Genomic DNA, 26,029 nt, shown 5'->3' on the forward strand with positions numbered 1-26,029 from the left:
ACAGCCTCCTCATCTCCAAGGAATCCAGGTGACCAGACCTGAGCACAGTAATCCAAATGTGGAAGTATCAATGCTTTATAAAGGGGAATAATAACCTCTTTATCTCTGGATGTCAGTGTGTTCCTCAACAACCAAGTAATCCTATGTGCAATCTTGGACACCTTAGCAATGTGTCCTCTGAACTTCATCTCCCTATCTACCAATACCCCTAAGTCCCTAGCCTCATCAATCTCTTGGAGTACCTTTCCATCGATGTAGTACACAGCTGGTAATCTTTTAATCCCAAAATGCATGACTTTACACTTTTCCACATTGAACTGACATCCATTTTCTTTTGCCCATTTTACCAGCTTATTTAAATCCTCCTGCAAACTTTCAACATCAGCTTGATTTTTTATTGCACTACACAACTTTGCATCATCAGCAAACAACTGAATATCTCCCTTTAAGCCGTTTCCTATATCATTTATATACAAATTAAACAACATTGGCCCAAGCACAGAGCCCTGAGGCACACCACTGGTCACCTGCCATATGTCCCAGTTTGAAGGTATGGTCCCAGCCAGTTTGTCATTTTGTCCCGGTTATTTGGTAAAAATTTCAAAGCATAGAATATACACGCAGCACAAAAATTGCAGCCTCGGAAAATGGCAATTAGGCAACACAAATACCTCACTTTGACTCTGGCCTGTATGCTGCATCGCAAGTCATTGTTGAGCATGCGCAGTCTTAGTTGAGTTGTTTCTTTTTGGCATGTTGTTTGTGATTTTTTTTACTTCATTAAATTAATTTAACCCCAAAATGCCAAAAAGAAACTGTCTATTTACAGATGAATTAAAAAAGGATTATCCGTTTTTGAAAAAAGTTTGTGGTCATATTGACAAAGTGAAATGTGAACAGTGCTCTTCAGAATTTTCTGTGGCTCATAGTGGGTGTTCAGACATAAAAAATCACTTGACATGTGCGAAACATAAGGCTAGTCTAGCAGCAGCAAAAACTTCCTCAAACATATTGTCATGTTTTAAAGGTGCCGATCCAAGTGACAAAGAATTTTTAATAGCTGCTAAAGAAGCAACTTTTGCATTTCATGTTGCTATTCACAATCTCAGCTTTAAGTTTGCTGATTGTTCATCTAAATTGATATCAGAGCTTTTTGAAACAAAGTTTAGACTGGGTAGAACAAAATGTGAAGCTGTCATTGTTAATGTGATTGAGCCACTGTTGTTTCAGCAACTTTGTGAAGATTTAAACAAAGCAAATTTTGTGATGATATCAATTGATTCTTCCAACAGGAAAGAAATTAAAACTGTGTCATGTGTTGTGCAGTATTTTGCACCAGATTGTGGAGTAAAAGTTAAACTTTTAGACTTTCAATCAGTTCTCGGTGAAACTGCAGAAATACTGACAAACCATTTAATGTCAGTTATAAAAACTCATAATATAACAAAAAAAAATTTATTGGATTTTGTGGAGATAACTGCAATACCAATTTTGGGGGTGTAAAACGGAGAGGAGAAAACAATATTTACAGTCGATTGAAGAAGGAACTAGGAAGAAATATTGTGGGCATTGGTTGCAGTGCTCACATCATTCACAACTGTCTTCAAACTGCAGTTGATGTTCTACCTATTGAAATAGAAGCTTTAGTAGTCAAAATTTATAAATATTTCCACATTTATATGGTTCAAGTCACTCAACTAAAAGTGTTTTGTGAATTTGTAGATGTAGAGTATAAAAAGGTTCTTCAACATCACAACACCCGTTTTCTTTCGCTACTTCCAGCTATTGACAGAATACTTGAAATCTATGAGGGACTAAAATCATATTTTATTTCACAAGAACACTGTCTGGTGATGATAAAACAGTTCTTTGATAATGATTGTGGTGAAATGTATTTGTGGTTTGTGCACAGGCAACTCAAATTGTTTAACAAATCTATCTTGATTTTCCATATTGATTATGGAAAGTACAAAAGCGAGTGCAACAGATATTGTCATTGAACTTAGAAAATCAAAAACAAATCTTGAGGAAAGGCGTGATAATAAATTTATACCTCAAGAAGCAAAAAAGCATTTTAGAATACTGGAAAATAATGGAAGTATTAATATTAATACAATACTACAAGAGTTTACAAAATTTTATGACCGATGTCTTTCTTACATTGAGCTTTGAGAAAACAGTTTTGGTGGAGTAGAATCTTTTACTTGGATAAACAACAATGAATTAACTTGGTCGGAAATTGAAGCTTCAGGCGCAAAAATTAATGAAACTCTTGCAAATAATGCAATAAACATGGATGAACTCTTTGATGAAGTGGTGATTGCAAAAGCTTTTTTGTCAGCAAACTATGACATTTTGAAAAATACAAGTTGCGAAGAAAAATGGATACAACTATTCAGTCATTTCAAAGAAAAGAACATTTCATTTGCCTAATCTTGTCCAAATTATAGAATACATTTTCAACCTGCCAGGCACATCTTCACCTGTTGAAAGGATATGATGAAAGGTTATTCATTATTCTCAATAATGAATAACATATGGTCTGAAGAAAGAGGTAGAATGGCTGAATCAACAGTAAAAGCTGTATTGCATTGCAAACTTAATTGTGAACTAAATTGTAGTGAATTTTTCGCCGCGATTAAAAATAACAAAGAATTTTTAAAGAAAGTTCATGCTAGTGATAAATATTAATAACTTTTTAACAATAAGTTTAATAATAATAATAATAATGTTCAGTTAAGAGTAATTAAAAATTATTACTACGAAATGTTGTTTTTTATTAACTACTCCGTTATTTAGCCTTTTGAATCATAAGTACTTAGTGTAGAAGGCGTTACTTTCTGTTTTGAGCAAACTCTCAAAAATGTCCCAGTTTGATAAAAAAAATTTTATGGAAAATCTATACATAAATGATATAGGAAATATTCCAGTGTTTGCTGAAGATGCAAAATTAAGTAGAGTAATAGTTATTCAAGGTGATGTGAATAGCTTGTAGGACGATTTAAATAGGCTGTCACTATGGGGAAAAAAGATAATGGGTGTCAGTTAAATGTGAAGGAATGTAAAGTTATGCTTTGGTATAAATAGATTACAAGCGTGTATCACCTTGATGTCACTGTACTCCAGGAATAGATGAAGCTAGAGATTTAGGATTAAAGTTTAGAGGATATATTGCTAAGGTTGCTAAGGTATTCCCTAAGATTACTTGGTTATTGAAGAAAAGAACACATTTTACAAGTAGAGTTAAGGAAGCTGTTATACCTCTTTATAAGGCCTTGATACTTCCTCATCTGGATTGCTGTGCTCAAGTCTAGTCTCCTGGGTTTCTTGGTGATGAGGAAGCAGTGGAGAAGATTCAGAGACAACTGACAAGATGGTGAGTGGTCTGTAGAATATTCCCTATGAGGATAGATTGAAGGTGTGTGTGTGTGGATTGCAGAAATTGGTTGATAAGAAAAAAAGTCATGGGTATGATGGAAACATTTAAGTTGCTTAAAGGATTTTATAGGATTGATGCAGGGGAAATGTTTCAGCACTTGGCTAGAGGGGCCAGAATAAGAGTTTATCCCTGGAGGTGTTGGTTAAGAGTGTGGTTAGTAGGGGTGTGAGGACTAAGTTTTTCCTTGGAGAGTTGTGAATGAGTAGAATGGGTTGCCAGAGTCATTTGTGAGTGCTTTGTCTGTTAGTAGGTTCAAGGAGAGGTATGATAGATTGTGTGGATAGTTTGGGTCTCCTGCAATAAGTCCTTGTACTCCATGGAGGTGCCTGTACAATAAGAATAATAATAACAAATGTCAGAAGTGTGAGGAATATAGAGAATGCATTTGTGACATTGATAGCCTCAGTCTGATCAAAAGTTATTGGGATAAGTGAAATGTGGTTGACAGATGATGATGTCTTGACAGGAATAGAAGTAGAAGGGTATAGCATATTTCTGCAGAATAGGAAAAATAAATTAAATGGTGGATTGTTACTTGTGATAAGTGGTAAGTTTTGTCATCTCAGAGGAAAGTCATCACTTCACACCATGAGCTCCTAAAACCATTAGTGTCATTAACCTCTGGGAGCTCGTGGTGTGAAGTGAAGACAGGCAGGATGGGATATTTAGCATGATGTTGCTATTGACCAGGAAATACAGACAGTGAAGATAGAAGATTTTTAAGCAGTTTAGTTGGCCAAACAAGTGTAAAATATATCATCAGTATGGGAGTTTTTAACCATAGCAGAATAAGTTGGGAAGAGAACACAGCATATAGTTATAAGTGAACAGAATTTCTGGAATTCTTGAGGAGTAACATGTAGTAGAGGGAACACAAGATTCAAAAGTTTTGGATGTGGTCCTAGTCAGATGAGCTGATGTAATTGAAATGTTATTCTTGTCATGACTGCAATGTCACTCTTGCCAGCTGGGAAAATGAATAGACCCACAAAAGTATCAAGGAGAAAGAAATTTTTGGAGAATTGTGAAGCAGGTGATTATAATAACCTTAGAAATTCCCCAAGATGAATTTCTTCATCTTGGGGAATTTCCAATAATGGCAAGTGCATACCTCAAGTGCAAAAATAACATATTTTGTAGAGTGGATGATTAATGAAATTGATCAGCATCTACAGATGAAAAAGAAGTTAATGAAAAAAGAGTAGAAAGAGAGAGAGAGAGAGGTGAGGGTGTTTGCATAAGGAATATAAGACTCAGGACAGGAAAGTGACAAGTATAGTAAGGAAGACAAAACTGGAATACATAAAGAGACTAGTGCTGCAATCCAAGGAAATTCTGAAAGGCATCTTTCATTATGTGATCAGTAGAAGGAGAAATGATTGTTTGAAGAATGACACTGTTATATGGAAATAGAAGTCAAGTGATAAATGTGGATTACATAGAGTTATTTAATGATAATTGTATTGCTTTATTAGGATATTTTATCCTAGAAATTGCTAAGAAGTTGACAGCCCTATTCACTTTGCTGTTTTGATGAAAGTCTAACTAAAGGAAAGTTGAAAAAAGGAGGATGAGATTGTGCCATTGCATAAGAGTGGTGTTAGAATAGGGATGTCAGATCATAGACCAGTTTGTATTTCTTCTATAGTTGTTAAGATTTTAGACAAATTAAGTTTGTATTGGACAGACAAGAATAGTGTTATCTGTGAGGGTCAGCACAGATTTATGGAACAGTAATCATATTGACTTTTATAATAAAGTAACAAGAGCAGTTGATGAGAGAAAGCCATTTTTCGGGATTTTTCAAAAGCATTAGAGTGCTACATGTTAAGCCAATATGTAAGTTGCTGTATATGGATTTAGATATCAGATCAGTGAATTAGATTGGCATTGTCTATGTGATAGATATCAAAGAGTTGTGTATAAGGAAGTAGTATCAAGGAAGAGAAAGGTGTTCCATAAGGCCCAGTACTGGGACCTCTACAGCTTAATCTTTATATTAATGACATTTTCACTGAACTGATGATGGATATTCAGTTATTTGAAGAAGATGGGAAACTCGAGAGGATTATTAGTAATAGTACTGATGTTTTTGCTTTCTAGGAGAATTTGAATAAGTTGGACAGGTCAGCAAATGAATGGAGGTATCAGTTTATTGAAACTAAATGTAAGATCTTGAAATTTGGATCTATTGATGATAAGTTGCATTCTCTGTTGGTGGAACTAAGAGGGAGGCAAGGAATATTGTAGTGATAGTCAACTGAAATTTGAAGTTTATAGTACATATTGCAATAGTGCTGAAATTATCCCAGAGGGTTGCTGCAATACCGAGAAGAACCTTGACTAGCTGAGATAAGAGAGTGGTGACTCCATTTTATAAGCCCTTATCAGACTACATCTGGATTATAGTGTTCATATCTGGTCACTGAGATTTGAATGGAAAATAATATTAGGGTAGATAGACTGAAGACATAACCTGCAGAGTTTTGTGAATAGAGGATGAAGAGGTGATAGGATCAAAGCTGGTGAAAGGTAATTATTAGATTGATACTGGGGAAATCTTTTTTTTAATAAAACAAGGTGAAAGAATAAGGATAAGAAAGGCAATCCCCTCAAAGTTGTAAGAGATGAGAAGTTTCTTTCTTGTATGGAGAGTGGTTGATCCAGCATTGCTTGATAAGCTGGCAGGAGCATGGATTGTGAAGGAGTTTAAGAAATTACATGATACATTTTGTATTAAGATGAGCCTCCCAATGAGTCATGTGACTTCATGCAGATCAGTTTCATATCCTTATTAATACCTGGTCTCATCCCTCCCCAGGGTTCTTTGACATTCTGAACAGCATCTGAAATCACATTTTAAATAATTCTGCAGTTATGACTTTGCCACCATCAACATCCACTAGTGTCTCCTTTCCTTAATGATTTTTCCTCTTGTTAACCACCTCAAGAATTTGCTTGAATTTCTTTTGGCATTACTGACAATCTCCTCTCATATCACGTTTTTTCTTTCTTCAGCATGCTAATTATTTAGCTTGCATCTTATATATCTCTTCCATACAACTTATTTTCCACAGTATCTGCTTAATTTCATTGTTCATTAATTTCACTCCCATCTTATTTATATATCTAACTCTTTGTATACAGTTACATGCTGCTTTTTTTTTAATTTTTTTGACAAATTTTTTAAAAAGTATATCAAATTGTAAAATTACTTTTACTGCTATTAAAAATTACTATAGTAATTACTTTTATGCACCAACCAGGAATTCACTTAAAAAATGTCTTTCTCTGACATTTCAATTTTCATAGTACTGAACAAACGTTTTTGCTCTCTTAAGATTTCTGCCTGGTCTCTGAAGAGAACCAACCAGTTCGAAACAGCTGTCAGGCCAGTGAAACCTTTATCAAATGTACTAATTAAAGGTGAATATATGGATGTTTGGGTAGCACTCATGTATTTTAAGTAGTTCAAGCTAAGGCAACTCGGGGATGCTGAGGATTGTATTCTCGTAAGCTCTCAGGTCAACTTACAAAACTTTCATAGTTTCTACCAGCATTCGGCTTTGAAATAATGTCGGATCTTTAATATCCACTTCTCCTATGTAAATGTAGAAAAATGTTTAGTTATTGTAATAATTACATATAATTATGGTTTGGCTTCAACAGTTCATATGTAACAATCATAGGGAAATTTTTTTTAGTAAAACAAGGTGAAAGAATAAGGATAAGAAAGACAATCCCTCAAAGTTGTAAGAGATGATATGAGGTTGTTATTACAGTAATATTTTTTTCATGTGGCTAAATTAGAGATATCTTTTTTTTTCTCCCCTAATAATTATAATAAACAAGAAATCTAATTTTTTTCATTTGAGTATATTCATTCACATACATGTTTCATTTAATAAATTTGAAAATTAAGATTTTTTTTTTTCTTAGTGGTCGCATGGATGTAAAAACAGCTCTTAAGCACCCTTGGCTCAACGTGAGTATTATTTGTATCTCATCTCATCTCAGTAATAAGATAACACATCTTATCTGTTTTATTTATAATTCCAATTGTTGATTGATATTCTTCATAAAATACAAAAATATGTATAGAATTAATATAGAAATAAGCTAATAATAGCTGGAAGACTTCATCATCTAGAAAGTGCCTTCACCATCAGCAGATGAAATAAAAAATCTTATTGAAAAAAAAAAAGTTTCTTCTAAGAAGCTCTGTTCAGAGAATAATTACATTGTTATAATTGATTTATCTTGAACCAAACATAAAACAACACTACAGGTAGAAAAATAAACAAAAATTTACTAGACATGGTAATAATCCTATTGGATTTAACTAGCATCTTCAAAGTACTGAATAAAAGCATATACACAGGCACAGTTGCACTTGAGCATCTTGCTATTAACAAACATAATATTCTGATCTCGTTTCTGTTGTAATTGTTTTCATAGCATGAATCTGTGGTGAAATATAATCTGGAAAGAACAGCTGTTTCTAACATATTTGGCCCATGAAGCAAAATTGCAAATATATTGTCATAATGGTTTAGGTGTGGCTGTATTTTGGGATTTAGTTTCAGTTGCATTTAATATGAATAATCCTCAAAACAATCCCCCCCCCCCCCACACACACAAGGAATAGACACATAGTTAATAAGTATTCCAGTATCTATAAGACATGGATTTCTATAGGAACATATAAGGCAGACAGGCTAATTCCTTTAAAAAAATGGAAATGCACTGCATTGTGATAGAAGATGACAAATCAAATAAGCCTTGATTATCTCTTGCTTTATCTTTATTATGTGCCATTATGTGGACAAATTATTAAGAAAGAATTTTTCAAGAATGAAATCATGTGATATCCACAAATCTCTCTATCTGAAACTATAATATATGAGATATGTACATATAAACAATGAACAGTTTGCTCAGATGTAATATGCATGAATTCAGTTTGGTTTATTTGTAACTCCATCTATAAGGATGACATGAATAGAAATGGAAGGATATGATGTTTTTCATGAAGACAGAGTAGAAAGGGAAGATGTGTTCTGTTAATGATAGCAGAGAAGTTATGCCCATTCAAGTGGAGATACAAGGGACAATTAGTGGCAGTGGTTTTGAGCCAATATAATGTGAGCCAGTGCTTTTTTTTTTTTTAGGGGACACAATGGTATGGCATATAGATACTTTTATTTAGTGACATGACATGGATGCAGTGCATTTAGAAAGTTGTAATGTTCAGTTATTTTTTACACATTTACCATACTCAATAAGTTATTTAATGAAATTTGCATATTTACTATATCTGTTGTTAATTTGCTACATAAATTTTTTTTATATTTGCTACATAAAACTTTTTTTTATATTTTCTATATAAACTTTTATTAAAAATTATCATGCACATTATAATTATTTTTTATATGCATGGAAACTAGAATTCCCAGGATGGATGGTAGCAGGGGTGGCCTCTTGTGGGAATTGGTGCTTGGGGGAAGGGAGGAAGACGATATCAGATAACACTGAGTCCAGTGGAGTCTGGAGGGGATAATGATAGGTATAGAAGTAGTGACATTTACATGCTTAATACTAATACCAGGAGTATCTGGTATAAAGGAGATGAATTTGTAGTGCTAATAGCTAAAGGTTATTAGGATCTCTGAGATGTGATTGATGGAAGATGCTATACGAGGGTGGTCTGAAAAAATCTCGGCCTAACAATGAAAAAAACAAATTTATAATTTCAAATTTTTTTTTTTTTTTCAAAATAATCTCCCTTAAGACTAATACATTTATTCCAGCAATGCTCCAGTGCCATTATCCTGTTCCTGTAGTGGTTGTCAGTAAGATCTGCAAAATACCCCTCTACAGCTGCAATCACTTCTTGATTCGAAGAAAAACGCTGAACAGCGAGGAAGAGTTTTAGTTTTGGTAAGAGACAGAAGTCAGAGGTAGCCAAATCTGGGGAATAGGGTGGATGTTCCAATGATGTGCACAATTCATAGTGCATATCCATTAATTTTCCCATTGCCAAAAAACTTTTGTTGATATGTGCATTGTCCTGATGAAAGACAATTTTTTATTCTTCTGCAAACCAGGTCTGCTGTGAGCAAGCACATCACCCATCTTGCGCAAAGCTTTTTCATATGAAATTCTTCATGCAAAATATATCCCACACATTCTTGTGAAATGCCTATAGTCTCAGCAATTTCACGCACTTTGACTCGCCGGTCATCCAATACCATATCATGATCTTGATCAATGATTTCTGGTGTTGTTACACTTTTTGACGTCCTTCATGTGGATCATCTTCAAGATTGTTATGGCCACTTTTAAACTCGGCAGCCCATTTCTTAATTGTCAAAAACGAAGGAGAAGAGTGCCCATAAACTTTTATGAACTTTGAATGAATTTCTTTTGGTGTTAAACCTTCTTTTACAAAGAATTTTATAACAGCATGATACTCAATTTTATTCATTTCAAGGGATACAGATAACACTTTTGCTTCAGACAGCTGTATAAAGCAAACTACTTGATAGAATGACTTGGAATTTCACATGGATGCTTATGACAGATGTACCAACTTAGAAAAAAACTTGTCAATAGTGTTGCCATCTATGGTTGAGGCCGAGAACTTTTCAGACCACCCTCGTAATAACAGGAATAGAAATAATAGAGTACAGCATTTTTCAGCAGGATAGCAAGGAAAAATACATTGATGGAGTACTGCTTATGATAAGCGATGACTTATGTCCTCTAAGAGTAGAGGCTTTGGAAGGCATATGGTGTAATGTAGAGGTGGGCAAGACAGGATATTTAGTGGGATGTTGTACAAGCCAAGAAGCACAGAGGGTGAGAGCAGGAGATGTTTAGGCAGTTGAGCTTGGCAAGTGCAAGAAGAATGATTGTTATGGGGGATTTTAACTACAGCAGTATAAGTTGGGAAGAGGAAAATGCATGTAGTAATAAGGGAATGGAATTTCTGGAATTCTTGAGGGACAGTTGTCTTAGGCAACATGCAATAGAGGGAACAAGAGGGTCAAGAGTTTGGGATTTCATCATATCTTCAGAAGAGCTGATAATAACTGAGATGACATCTCTCCCACCAGTTGGAGAGAGTGACCATGTGGTTTTGACTTGGAAAATGAATAGACGTGCAGGAGAAAATGAATAGATCAAAGAAAAGGGAACATATGTGGAATTATAAGGCAGGTGGTTATAATAGTCTTAGATATCGACTTTGGGCATTTCAATGGAGGGCAGAATTGGAAGGCCAGGATATCATTGGGATATCCTGGAGTATTTTCCAATGATATCATTGGGAAATTGTGAAGGAATATTTGTTAGCAGCAATAGTAAGCCGTATTCAACGAGTGAAAGAAGAGGACACAATTTGGTGTAAAGTGGATGACAAACAATATCAAACAGGAATTGCATGTGAAAAAGAGATTATGGAAGAGATATAAGGAGAAGGGTAGAGGGCAGATGCATGACGAATATAAGACTCAGGCCAGGAGAGGGACTAATATGATAAGAAAGGTGAAACTGGAATATGAGAAGAGATTGGCACTACAAACCAAAGATAATCCTAGTGAATTTTTTAGCTATATGGCCAGTAGGAGGAGAAATTATTGTGAAAGAATGACATTGTGGGATAAAAATGGGAATAGAGTGAGTGATGCAGAGGACATAGTGGTGTTGTTCAATAAAAACTTTATTGGAGTATTTCACCCTGGAGAAGTATGTTTTAATACTAAAGGAATAGGGCAGTTTAGAGGTGCAAGAGGAGAGTGTGTTCCAAATACCGAATACTCTGAGTATCAGTATTAAGCTGTGGAATTGGATGGTATTTCACCACCGGTTTTGAGAGAATATACTAAAGAACTGACAGCTCCGTTGACCTGGCTTTTCAATGAAAATCTGGCACCATGGGAAAGATACTCAAGGAATGGAAGGAAGGTAAGATAGTGTCATTGCATAAGGGCCTAATCTGCCTAATCCTGTATACGGTCCCTCACTAATTTCTCCAAGATCTTAGGCAGATGAGGGTAATGTTATTTGTGAGAGTCAACATGGATTTGTTAAGGCGCACTCTTGCTTTAGTAATATGATTGCCTTTTATAATAAAGTGACAAGAGCAGTTGATGAGGGAAAGGCATATACATAAAAATATCAATACTGTCTTTTTTATATTTTACAAAGGCATTTGAGCAATACTGAGAAGGATGCTGACCTTCAGAATTAAAAGGGTTATCGTTCTATTGTATAAAACCCAGATCAGACCACACTTAGACTATTGTTCTCAAATTTGATCCCCAGGATTTGAAGGGGATAAATTAACTGTGGAAAAGGTGCAGAGGCAGATAACAAAGATGGTATCAGGGCTATATAATGTTAGTTATGAAGACAGGCTGAGGGAATGTGGACTGCAGAGTTTGGTAGATAGAGGAAGGAGAGGTGATATGATTGAGACTTTTAAACTAACCTTAAACTGTTGAGAGGTAATTACAGGGTTGACACTGGGGAGTTCTTTCACTTGATGGAACGGGAAGGAGCCATCCCTGGAAATTGCAAAAGGAAGCTATGCGCAAGTGGGTGAGGAGTGATTTCTTTGCATGGAAGGTGGTCGAACCATGGAATGCATTGCCTGATAGAGTGGTGAGAGCGAGAATGGTCAATGAGTTCAAGGAATAGTATGATAGATTTTGTGATTCCTAGGAAGGACATTCCACGATGAGTCTTTTGACTCCATAGAGGCCTGAATAATAATGATAATAATAAAAACTATTATTGTTATTATATGCATGTACAATAAATTTATGCTTAATTAGGTATTTAATTTGAATACTTATATTCCAAAAATCTAACCTTATCCCACTATGAAGTAAAAATATCAATAATTTTTTTCTTTCCAAATTATTTTAATTTTCAATTTCATCTGCTGGCAAAGAATGGGTATCGGCACCTATTGTTTTACAAAAAAACACTAATGTGAAGTAGAGATGAAATATCTACTTGAGTACTGCTACAAACCTAGTAATGTGGAGGGCAGTGAGACAGAAATATATAGGCAAATTAGCCAGGCAAAATAAGGTAATCATTATAGATGATTTTAATAATGGTAATATAGATTGGAATAAAGCAATGTCATCTGGAAGAAAAGAGAATGAATTTCTCAAGGTTTTGAAAGGCAATTCATTTAGGCAGTATGTAACAGATGGCATATGAGAATCAAGGTTGTTGGATTTGATCATCTTATCTTCTTCTTCTTCAAGTGTCATCTCCTAGAAGGAGGTTGGCAACCATGTCACGAAACTTTTTTCTTTCTTTTGCTGCTCTCAAACATTTATGGTAATTCAAGCCAGTCCAGTCCTTAATGTCTTCAAACCACATTCTCCTGGGTCTACCTCTCCCTCTTTTTCCATCCAATTTCCCTTCTAATATTAATTTCTGAATGATCATCTCATCAGAGAATGTTATTATAAATGGATGTTGAATCTTACTCCAATTGGTGAAAGTGACTATCTGGATAGTGTTCAGATGATCTTTATCTTAGTGATATAATAAAATAAGTCTTTATCTATCCCTTTCTTACTGAAAACATCTGTAAGAAAGGGATATATATGTGAAACTATAAAGCTGGTAATTATGACAAATTCAAGAGATAATTAGGTCTAATCGAAAGAAAGCAGTACAAAGAAATAATTAAACATAAGTTTAATCATTCCAATATTTCGTCTGTCACAGTACCACTCCATGGATAATACAATATAAAAATTGCAATAATGCACAAAAAAATGTGTGTGTGTGTGCGCGCGCACGTGCATGCACACGTGCACACATGCACATGCGCACGCACGCACGCACACACACACACACACACACACACACACACACACAGAAAGTGGAAGATATTAGATTAGTAGAAGTTATTAGGCTGCTAGTATGGCACCCTCTTAGAACTTGTGGCACTGTTAGCTAGCTTTGTTGGGCAAGAAGTCTAGGAATTAATGTTCCCCAAATCTTGGGAAGTTGAACGCAACCATACTTATTTATATTAGGTTTGTTTTATAAATCTGCTGCTGATTCCAAAAATAAGTTTTATTTCAAGTTTGTATTTGCTGCAGTGGAGCATAATATATATATATATTTTTTTTTTTCCATTCTGTGCAAGATGTCAAGTCATGGTGAGCTAGACCTGGCTGGTGATAACTGTGGTAGTGGATGTATTTCTTGTGCTCTTCAAGGCTGATATTGAGATATTGGCTTATGTGGACATTCAACTTCATATGAAGTTTGTAAACAGTGCAGAGATTATATTTCTTTAAAATTATGGCTATTTTTTCAGAGCCCCCCTGCCCCCACTCATATAAGAAGAAATTTTTGGCATTATAGCCATCGGAGGTGTGGTGAATAAAAGGGAGTTCAGCTGTGAGGAAGCCTAGTTGGAACAAATACTGGAGGCTTTGTTATTTTAACAAGGGTTTTAATGATGCCATATTGTTGGTGTGTGTGTGTGTGTTGATGGGGGGGGGGGTATGGGAAAGTTGTGTATGTATCTACTCATGTGGGTAGTTTTTCTGTAAATTGAGAAAAAAAAAGAGTGCTATTGGAAGGAATATGTGATTAGAATGCCTTGATAAAGCAGACTATTGTTACTTTCTTTTTCTATAGTGAACTGGAATCTGGAGTGCTTGTTGAGATGAGAAAGAAAGCGGCTATTGTATGTGTGAGCCATGTGGTCAAAGAGAGTAAAACACATCATCGATGTATCTTAACCAGATAGAAAATTTGAAAATGGCACTATTAAAAGCATGCTTTTCAGAATGATCCATATAGAATATAATAAATTTAGTTTAATCCTTTATCCAAGTGTGAGCAAACAAAGTTTGCGCCTGAAAGTATCTTCAGGACTGGGTTAAGGTGGTACACACCAGGGCAACTCGTTGCAAAGGTGGGCAAGCTACCAACACTCCTATCTCAGTATCTCCTATAATGCAAAACACATCTCCTTGCGGATATGTCTAATGTTATGCATTAAGGGAAGGGCCACTACCCAGACTAGTTTCGACCTTTATTGAGGTCTCTTCAGTGGGAGCCAGGCCCAAGTGGAGATATCAGGCAGAAGCATCAGCAGGTCATCTCTACCTATAGGAATTGCCAATTGGTGTGCCACCCTTTTTTAATAATTTACTCTGGATTTAGAGAAAGATGTTGAAAGTTTATTTTTCACTTGGTTAGAGTATAATAAATTTAGTTTAATCCTTTATCCAAGTGTGAGCAAACAAAGTTTGCGCCTGAAAGTATCTTCAGGACTGGGTTAAGGTGGTACACACCAGGGCATGTTGCAAAGTTGGGGCAAGCTACCAACACTCCTATCTCAGTATCTCCTATAATGCAAAACACATCTCCTTGCGGATATGTCTAATGTTATGCCCTGGTGTGTACCACCTTAACCCAGTCCTGAAGATACTTTCAGGCGCAAACTTTGTTTGCTCACACTTGGATAAAATATTAAACTAAATTTATTATACTCGATCCATATAGAAATTGACTAGAGGAAGAGGAGAGATGGGGGGGTGCATGCTGTGGATCTTGCACAGAATTACAAATGGAAGAAAACAATTATGCTTCACTTCTGAGGGTGGGAAGTGGTTTCTTTGCAAGGAGAGTGGTTGAACCATGGAATGCATTGCCTGATAGAGTGGTGAGAGCAAGAATGGTCAATGAGAGTGGTATGGTAGACTTTGTGTTTCCTAGGAAGGACCACCCATGATGAGTCTTTTGACTCCATGGAGGCCTGAATAATAATAATAATAAAAAAATGCAAACTTGAAAAGCAACAAAAAATTTTTTTTGAATTAGCAGAAGATTGAAAAAACCAACCTAATCTAAATAAATATGGTTTTGTTAGGCTTAAACTTCCCAAAATTTGGGAAACATGAATTCCTAGAACTCCTGCCCAAAAGGCAAGGCTTGCTACCATCAACTATAGAGAGAGAGAGTGTGTGTCCTGTTATGACTTTAGGCTTCTAGTCTAACATTGACACTTATCGAGTGTGTTATTACAATATTACAATTTTTATATTGTATAATAGTTCACACATGTATATAATGCATGTTTAAGAGTTCAAAATATTTGAACTATTAAAAATATGTTTAATTATTTCTTTGTGCTGTTTTTTTTTCATTAAACCTAATTATGAGTTTAAACCCTTGTACTGAAACCTAAGATAATACACATTAGGAGACATTTGTATCTGTATTATGGAATGAAGAATTGGAGGAAAAGGAGATCAGTGCTGCTTAGGTTCTACTTGAAACGATAATGATTTATATCAAGGGTTGGCAACCAGTGGCCCACATGCCACATTGCCACCCAAATGTGCATTTTTGGCAGCCTATAAAAAGTTGATCATACTTACATGGCATGTGGCTGGTATGTTGAATTATTTAAATAATACATTTTATAATATGAATAATAAATTTAAAATAATTTTATACCTATACTTCGTGATATCACCTGTGCATCTTGGAAATACAAACAAAAGGAAACTTTTGTTGGTATTATTGAATATTTACAACGGAAGTTTCAACAAGATTTGTTGATTTTCATAAAAATAGCATCGAAATGCGATTATTTTTGAACACTTTTAATGTCGACATTGATGATGTACCAAACCAACTACAGATGGAAGTTTTGGAATTACAGCACAATGAAACATTAAAGAACGCATTTTTGTTAGAAAATATCCAAAAATTTTATCGATGCTTACCAAAAAAATTTTAAGGATCAATCAGTTTCGGAAAGAGATGATAGTCGCATTTGGAAGCACACATACATTTGTGAATAAGCATTTTCTGCCATGAGTTTTGGAAAAAATAAATTTTCTTCTCAATCTGACTGATGAACTTTGCATGCTTCGATTCGAATTTGCACCTCAGGTTGTAAAGTGGATATAGGTAATTTGGCTAAGGGAAAACAATCACAAAAGTCACATTAAGCAGGGAGACACACATATCATGATTCATAAACTATATTACTTTGTTTTTATGTGATTATAATTTTTCATTGAGTTTCATTTTCATGCTTGTTTCATATCTGGTACTAGAAATATTTCTGGGTTTTTTTAAAATTGATATAATAAAAATTGATAAATGAGGTATTTTTTCACTCACTGTTTTCTCCTAAATAAACGCTTGCGACCCAATTATTAAAAATAAAAGTTGAATGTGGTCTGCGAGTCTGAAAAGGTTGCCGATCCCTGATTTATATCATATGATGAAGGGAGTATTAAATGTTATCATTTCTTTATGTAAGATAATGATCACTTAATAGGTTTCTGAACTGTATATGATGTTTGGTATTTGTATTTATAAATCCAGATTCTAATAGTTGGAATCCCTGGAACTAAATTTCTTGTACTGAAACTTTTGTATGCGAAAGTTTCATGTATTTAGCTTTCATTTCACAGAGATTTTCTAGGACATATTATTATCTAAATTATAAAAATTGTCTTACTTGCCATATCAACATTTCCTTTACTTGAAGTATGAAGATTTAGATATTTATATGATAACATAGTAGTATCTAAATTATATAAAATTATTAAAAACTAGTTACGTGTCACATCAATATTTTCTTTATTTGAGGCATGAATTTATATGAAGATTTACAGTATTATATTTGTGTTCAGTTACAGATCTTATAACTGCTTATATAACTTTTCTCACCACGTATTCTGAAGGAGTGTGCTAGAGAGTTGACACCTGCCTTGACATATTTTTTTAATACGAGTCTTGCACTTGGTCAAGTTCCTAAAGAGTGGAAGGAGGGCAAGATTGTGCCACTTCATAAAGGAGGTGATCGAACTCAAGCATCAAACTATAGGCCTATCTGTGTGTCAGGTGTTGTGGTTAAGTTGTTGGAGAAGCTTGTGAGAACTAGGATCCAGAGTTGGGTTGACAACAATGGTATAATTTTTGATGGACAGCATGGATTTGCTAAAGGGAGGTCATGTTTTAGTAATCTACTTACTTATTACAATAAAGTGACTGCTTCCTTGGACAGAGGAGAAGGATACACAGTAATATACTTGGATTTCGCAAAAGCTTTTGATAGAGTACCTCATGATAAGTTGACAGTCAAACTAGAGCGGATGGGGTTGGATATTGGATTAGTGCATTGGATTGGAGACTGGCTATCTGATAGGTATCAACAAGTTGTGTATGAGGGTGCAATATCCAGGAAAAGGAAAGTCACTAGTGGAGTGCCTCAGGGGTCTGTTTTAGGGCCATTACTATTTAACTTATATATTAATGATATTGGTGAAGATTTGGATGGAGATATTCAGTTGTTTGCAGATGATGCAAAGTTGGGACGAACCATAAAGAGTAGTGAAGATGTTGTGGCCTTGCAAGAAGACTTGAATAAATTGAGTGATTGGGCAAGCAAATGGGGATGTGAGTTCAATGTTGCAAAATGTAAGGTTTTAAAATTTGGAAAACAAAGATGGGATGCAGAATTTATGCTTGGTGAGAATATATTGTTGGAAGTAGAGGAAATAAGAGATCTGGGGGTGACAGTGGATAAGGATCTAAAATTTAGGGGACACATCGCCAAAATTGTGAAGACAACACAAAGACTTCTGGGAATGATGAGGAGGACACTGACATGTAGAAGTAGGGAGATACTTGTTCCAATGTATAAGGCTTTGATTAGGCCACACTTGGACTATTGTGCCCAGATTTGGTCACTGGGTTTTCAGAAGGATGAAGAGATGTTGGAAAGGGTCCAAAGGCGAATGACTAAGGTAGTTTCTGACCTCTGGAATGTTGAGTATGAGGAAAGATTGAAAAGATGTAATTTGCAGAGTCTCGTGGAGAGAAGGAAGAGGGGAGATATGATAGAGACCTACAAGTTGGTAAGGGGTTGTTATAGGATCAATGGTGGAGAAGTTCTACAGAGAATAGTGGGAGATCAGGGGAGTACCAGAGGTCATCCCTGGAAACTGTATAAGGAGGGTGTGAGTAAGGGAGTGAGAGGCAGGTTTTTTTCGTGCAGAGTTGTGAATGATTGGAATGCCCTGCCTGAGAGCGTGGTGTCTGCAAGTAGTTTGAATGTGTTTAAGACACGGTATGATGAGATGTGTGTGTAAGATAAAAGGACCTCCTAGATGAGTCTTTGACTCCATGAGGTCTTGTTTTTAATAATAATAATAAGTAAATAACATGTATAACTCTCTATGTAAATTATTTATATACATATTACTGTCTTTCTCTATCTCTCCATCTGTGTGTGGGGTGGGGGGGGTATATCAATCCTACCTGTAGGATGCAGTGGGGAGGATTTAATAATCTGTGAATTCATCTCAAGAAACCAAAGATGAAACTTTTTTCAAGCTATTTCACTTGTATAATATACAGGACAGTGGTCTCATTGTCCTGTTGTTAGATGTAGATAATAATCAAAGTTCACTACAGCTAATGACATTAACAAACATCTGCATTCCATTGAAATTATTATTGCCAAATTAAATAAAAATAATTAATAATGGTAATAACAAACGTGCTTTATCGAGGATAATTTTATTTTTCAGTATGCTGATGTGCCAGGAAAGTGTGATGAGCTTAATAATATTGATCACCTTAGAGAGTATTACAAGAGGTGGAAGAACTGGGTAAGTCTCACAATTATGTTAAGATAAGATTTTATTTAAAATTATCATGTTATAATGATCACTCAATTCAGTCTGCTGTGGCATTATGTTTTCATTTTATGTGTATGTTTTTCATCTTAATATTATGTTACATTAAATATTTATTTGTGTATTAATTGCAGTTCACTGCAATAGTGAACTTTCACCATAGCAACATCTTAAGGACCAAAAAAATAGTTTATTATTATTATTATTGTTATTATAAATTTAGTTTAATCCTTTATCCAAGTGTGAGTAAACAAAGTTTGCACCTGAAAATATCTTCAGGACTGGGGTAAAGTAGTACAATACCTGGGTAAGTCTCACAATTATGTTAAGATAAGATTTTATTTAAAATTATCATGTTGTAATAATCACTCAATTCAGCCTGCTGTGGCATTATGTTTTAATTTTATGTGTCTGTTTTTCATCTTAATATTATGCTACATTAAATATTTATTTGTGTATTAATTGAGTTCACTGCAATAGTGAACTTTCACCAACTTTCAACATTATTATTATTATTATGTAACACTTTATTATTATGTATCCAGATAGTCCAAAAACTCATCAAGGGAGGGCACCTACTCTACAACTCTATCTCCACCACTTAATCCACCAATTACAGTGAACTGCATCATCTACACCAATGCTATTTACTGCCCACCACCACCACTAGTATTTTCATAGACAATCACAAACATCTGCTCTCCAACCAAAAGGCTGTGGGATTTGAACCTGCAACATTTTGGCTGTAGAGCAGATATGCTAACCACTCTGCCAACCAGGCCATCGTTTAGTGAATTTTCTTAATCATAATGCCGATTCTGTGTTGTTTTGGCCACGACTTTGTTTAAGAGATTTCACTAGAATGGCATCCGCACGGTTAGCCTAGTGACTTTGTGCTTCGCAACCATATGCCTGGGGAAGGAGTGTCTTAGGTTCTATTCTCGTCAACGACACGAAGAGCTTAAAGATCTTCCTCAGCCATAGCCAAGTTAGCCAGTCTTGGGCGTGGACAGCAGGGTATTTTCCACCAGCTTATCTGGGGTTTTTGATTCTGCAAGCAGGCAAACCGGTCCTGTGAACTCGCATCAGATTACAGTCAGGAATACTGACCCAGCCATAGGCCTGATTCATCAGCTATGCCAGTTTCCGGAGCCCGGATAAAATTGGGGGGGACTTAGATGGTGCCATGCCTCCCCGTAAAGGGGACTCATGGTCAGTGTACCATCGCATGGAAAGAAGAAGACTAGAATGGCATTTGCTGTTGCATGAGCTGACTATATTATTAGTTATTATTATTATTTTCTTGGTTATCTTCATGGGATCAAAGACTCATTCCAATAGGCATGTACTAACTATTAGTCAGACAATACTTATCATATTTCTTCTTAACTCATTCACATGAAGCTCTCACAACCTGTGCTGGTAACCCCTTCCACCCATTCACAAGAGGTTTCCAAAATAACCTCTTGTTCTTCTCTTCCTTCCTGCCATGTATTGAAAAGAGTCTTCACAGTCCTATAGAATCTCTTGAATAGCATATGTTTCTATCATGTCCTTCTTTCTTTGCCAATCAACTATTCTTTGTATCCCACAGATCATCAATTTGTCCTCATAGGGAGCATTTCATACACTTGAAGCTGGGGGAAAAGTGACAAGATTATCATATGGTACACTGTAATTAATTTAGCACACAATAACATATTAATAAGAAATATTAATAATAAAAAAAGTAATCCAGCAGAAATCTACTCTGCTTCACTTTGCTTTCATTTTCTGCCTTTACTGCTTCCCTATTCAGATGGCATGCTGACCTTTTTGATTGCTTATTTCTGGAAATTGATCATATATAGTCTAATTACCAACCACAGAATAATCTTCCTTGAAGGCCTTAACATTCATAATTCAACCTGGGTCCCTTTTTCTAACTTTACAGACTAGTTGGAAGGGAAACTGAAATATCTGCCAGCCATAATGATCTAATGCAAATTATTCGCCTGTTTACCAGAGTACCAGATACTCCTCAACATTCTCCCAGCAGTACTCAAAATCTCTAACCCCTTATCCCAGTACTCCTTCTCCAACAAATGTGCCAAAGTAGTCCAGGAACAAAAATTCAGCATACATGTAATACCCTCAAGTCAAAAACTCCAGTCAAAGTCTCACTCAGTTTACATTACAGCTCATAACAACTCTATTTTAAAAAATCAAAGCAGATTTCATAGGAGCCAAATGGGAAAAACCTATCTCCAGCTCAAGTGTCAACTAGCATTCTGCCACCTTGTCAATGCTGTTAGGTACAACTTCTGCCCTTCCATGCTTCTACCACTCACATCCTGATGGTACAATAGTAACATCACAAGATAAGACAGACCTCTTGGTAGCAGTCTTTTAGATGACAAAACAAATCAAATGGAAACATCAGAAAAATCCTTGATACTCTTGATACTGATAAGTACCATGGTCCTGTTCTCTCCAGATGTACTAAAAGCTTATGCCTCAATGCCTTCTGGCCTTTGTCTAAAAGGGTCTGAAGCATAAGCTTTTAGTACATCTGGAGAGAACAGGACCATGAGACTGTGAGTGATATTAACAAAAAAATAAAATAAATAAAAGTGAGTGAAACAATATACGTGCCAAGAATATGATCGTAGGTATAAAAAAATCCTGAATCAGCAAAAGCTAGTATGATGAAGCACGACTTATGGGATAAAAGAAAGTGTGATGTCCAATATGAAAGAGAGTACAATTGCCAGAATGCAAAATTTGAAAGCTGAGATAATTACAGCATGAAATAAGATGAGGAATATGCAAGATGAGATTAGATGTATTATGAATGTGAATGGAAGGAATGTGAAAGACAGTAGAGAAAAAAAAGTTATGAATGATAAAAGTGATGCTGTATGATTTCCTTATTAAAGGTGTGGTGTATAAGAGGATATGCAAGATCTTCCAAAGGAAGAATAAACAGGGGATCACTGCTTTGGATACTAGAAGAAATGATCAATAGAGTACTTGTGGTAACAAATAGTTTACTTGAACATAAGGAGAATGTGAGAATGGATATCAAGAAATCATTGAGGAAAGTGAAGGACAACAGTGTTGCCTATGTGTGACAATGATAAGTTGAGAAAGCAAGCAGAAATCATGAGTTGATGATTTCTGCTGTGTGAAGAGAAAGGAGTGCAGTTTACTAATGTGTAGGTTGCATTCAAGGGACATGGAATTGTATAAAAGGTATGCATTGCATTTAAACAGATTAATATGAATTGACAAGAGAGACTGTTACTGGAAGGAAGTGTATTGAGTGTATGGACTGGACTGGACATGAAATGGATTACAGTCCATCACCTATCCCAATGGGAGGCCATTTGGTGGTTAGTATACTTAGTATACTACAACAAAGCATGAAGCACATTGAGCAAGGAAGAGTCAATAAAATCGGTATTGCAAAGTATAAGGTTATGGAATTTGGTAGACAAGGATGGGATGTGTAGCATACATTGGGGGGGGGGGTATTTAAAAGGCAGTAGAAGAGGTGAAAGATCTTGGAGTGGTGATGGAAACTTGAAGTTTAGGGATTGTGATGTCCTCACAATTTTACCAATGTAATATTGGTAAAATTTTGAGGACATCACAATGGATTATGGCAATAATAAGGATGACTTTGACATGCAAAAGTTATTGAATTATATAAAGACATTATCAGGCTACATGTGGACAACCAGATCTGGTTGCCTAGTTTTCAAGGGATTGGGGATATTTTGGAGAAGGCCTAGTGAAGATTGATTAAGGTGTTTCTGGTCTTTGGAATGTAAGATATGAAGACAGGTTGAGAAAATGCCAGTTGTAGAGCTTGTGAATAGGGGGGGAAGGAGAGGAAAGGATATAACTGAGACATAAGTTGGTAGGGGTCATTGCCAGATTGCTGCGAAGGAAATTTTTTTTGATAGAATGTTATATCCCCCCCAATATGTGTGCTAAATCGCACACATATGGGGGGGGGGGGGTAAAACAAAGTCATCCTTGGAAGTTGTATAAGGAGGGCTTAAGCAAGAGCGTGATGAGTTGGTTCTTTGCATGAGGGTGGTTGATGAGTGGAATGCATTGCCTGGTAATATATGATGAGTGCAAAAATGGTAAATGCCTTTATAGCAGGGTGGTCATATTCCAAATTTAGGAATATGACCATTTGAGCATTTGTTCATATTGTTCATTTGAGCAGAATGTTGTATGAATAATTTGTTTATTGTTTCGGTAATTAAAAAATTGTTAATGTTTAGAAAGAGTTGGCAAAATCGTTAATTCAATAACTTATGTTTTAGAATATACATTTTATGAGTTCAAATGTGAGCATACTGCAGTTGTGACCAGAAAGCTTAAGCCAGAATAAGAAAAAAAACACTGCATTTGATTGGTCAACAGAATATGTTCAACATAGAACTACTCTCTGCAGATAACAGGGCTATGCTGAGTACTGTTATCTGTAGTGCTCAACATAGCATTATTACAAATAGCGCTGTAATATCCAGAGCTGAGTGACTGGATATTACAGCAGCACAGCATTATCTGTAGAGAATGCTTGCCAATTCTTGTGATGACCATTTCACCAAATGACATTTAATTAACTATGGTGAAAAGTACACTATTTTCATCACTTTTAGACATGTAAAATAAATTGATCAACTCAGGTGAAGCAGTACTTCTTGTTCACGGAATACATAATGTAACCTTTTGTTCTGTGCATGCCATTCTACACAAGTGCTACTTAACACTGGCCAAAAGCTGGTGTTTCTTTAACAAGATAGCACTAGACTCTTGTAACCTTGGTAATCCTTGGAACTTTTAACTTGTTAAACTTCCTCAAGTAGGGGAACTTTCCATTAGATCATCTATTAAACACAGTACATTTTCACTGTGACTCCTCCAAGCACCCCTGGGAATGTCTTCAGAGACTAAACAAGATCGCCTGCAATCTCCGAAGTCTCGCATTTAGTCTTGCACAAGTAAATAGCCTGTACTGTATTTAGTTCACTTAGATTAACAAAGCTAATACTATCCTAAATATATATTACTTCAACAAGCATTTATTTGGAGTAATGTAAGAAAAAAAATTTTTTTTCTGAGGATTCACTTTCACTCACACAGAAGTGAAGTGGATTTTATTATAAAAATAATAAAAAAATCTGGATATTCTTCAAGAGAGAGAATGAGATTAGGCAAAGTTTGAATATATTGTTAGAAGTCATATTGATCTTTTGCAGAGAAACATCTTACTCTGGCTGCTTTAATTGTAAAGCAGAATGATTAAAGTTCTCTTTCACAACCATATGATATCAGTATAATTATTGAAGGATGTTTGCTACTCTTTTCAGTATGCTGGTTCATCTTGTCGAAGATTTTATAGGCGACGACCATTAGACTCTTGTTTTACACATCCAAGCCGTATGATTTATCCATCAACTGAAGAATATACTCCTCCAAGCACCCCTGACAGGCAGCTAGATCGCACACGTATTAAGCCTGCAGCATTTGATGATACTTATCAGCAGAAAATAAATAGAGAACCTATAGATATTCGTTCAGAAAGCCAGTAAGTACATTGTTTATTATTGCACATTACAGTATTATGTAGATATAAATGTGTCATATCTTTCAAGTCATACTCTAAATATGCACTTTATCTCTTCAAAATGTTCACTCTAATAATATATCTCTACTGTGAAAAGCTTTCCCCTTACACTTGATTTATACCTTTTGTTTTCATCAATATTGACTCAGTATACAAAAATCCAAAAGATGCCTTACTACATTAGAATCTGTTATATACCTGAAGAGGCTGCAAATGATTTCAATTAGCTTGAAAGTCACTCTGATATTACTATTTGCAACCTCCTCAGGTCTCCTAAGAACACCATGCTCATGTGCTCTGGTCCACATAGGGCAGACAAGCCATGGATTTGAGGTAAGAAAGGAAGAACATGTTAGAGATGTTGAGCATGAAATAAAGGAAAGACCTTGTCTGGCCAACCATATCCTCAATCACTATCCATATAGTAAACTGGGATATTTCTACCATGCTATATTTAGAAGAAAACGTTTACTCCAGACTTCTAAAAGAATTCATTACAGTTATCCATTCACATGGATCTTTGAATAGAAATCAAGGACTTATATTAAATGACATATGAAAATCTTTCATTAACTCCTTCTACATTTTGAATTTCAATTCTGCCAACTGTCATTTCCAGTCTTTTGCTGACAGCTAATGCATGGCATGTGACTTCACATTTGTGTTTACAATAAATCAATTCATTTTCTTTTGCAATAGTTTTTTAGTATTTAGTCAACTTATTGTCTGTTTTTATACTTATATTTTTGTGCTTATTACAAACCCCTGAGGAAGCCACCAGTTGTTTAGTGAGTCATAAGTTTCAAAAATAACAACTAATAAAATGCCTTTGTTTATTCTTTAGTTTTTTAGTTGTAAAAAGCCTTTCAAATAACACACCATCTGATTTTCTGTATATCAAAAAAAAAAAAAAAAAAAATCATTTATTGCATCAGCTTACATTATCTCTATGGGTGTATATTTTCACTGATGAAACATCGAGGGTTGAAACATGTTTAAGATGTGATTTGTTGTACTATGATGTAATGCTTAATATATACATCTCCTAAGAAATGAGTTTTATGTTACAGTAAATACTGAACTTATGGTGGTTTGTGAAAGCAACTACTTGCAGTATACAATCCTTTCTTTTAGTGTTACACGGTGATCAGCATTAATTTTACTAAAATTATGGAGACTATAATCATGTTAGGAATAATTATTTAATTTCCCGACATTTCAACCTTCATATAAGGTCATCATCTG

General features: G+C 35.3%; 1 protein-coding gene across 1 annotated transcript in view; it reads left to right on the plus strand.

The window, feature by feature from the left end:
• LOC150109564 (protein Obscurin-like) overlaps positions 1–26,029 on the plus strand; it is a 1,271,613-nt gene that overhangs the window by 1,122,457 nt on the left and 123,127 nt on the right. The window contains exons 85-87 of the mRNA XM_090402667.1: positions 7,379–7,424; positions 19,048–19,128; positions 24,528–24,745. Coding sequence (XP_090258793.1) covers positions 7,379–7,424; positions 19,048–19,128; positions 24,528–24,745 — 345 coding nt within the window. The remainder of the gene's footprint in view (positions 1–7,378; positions 7,425–19,047; positions 19,129–24,527; positions 24,746–26,029) is intronic.

The sequence above is a fragment of the Typopeltis vanoorti genome, chromosome 2, assembly GCF_054136105.1.
Source record: "Typopeltis vanoorti isolate ZY-2024b chromosome 2, IOZ_Tvanoo_1.0, whole genome shotgun sequence".
Lineage (NCBI taxonomy): Eukaryota > Metazoa > Arthropoda > Arachnida > Uropygi > Thelyphonidae > Typopeltis > Typopeltis vanoorti.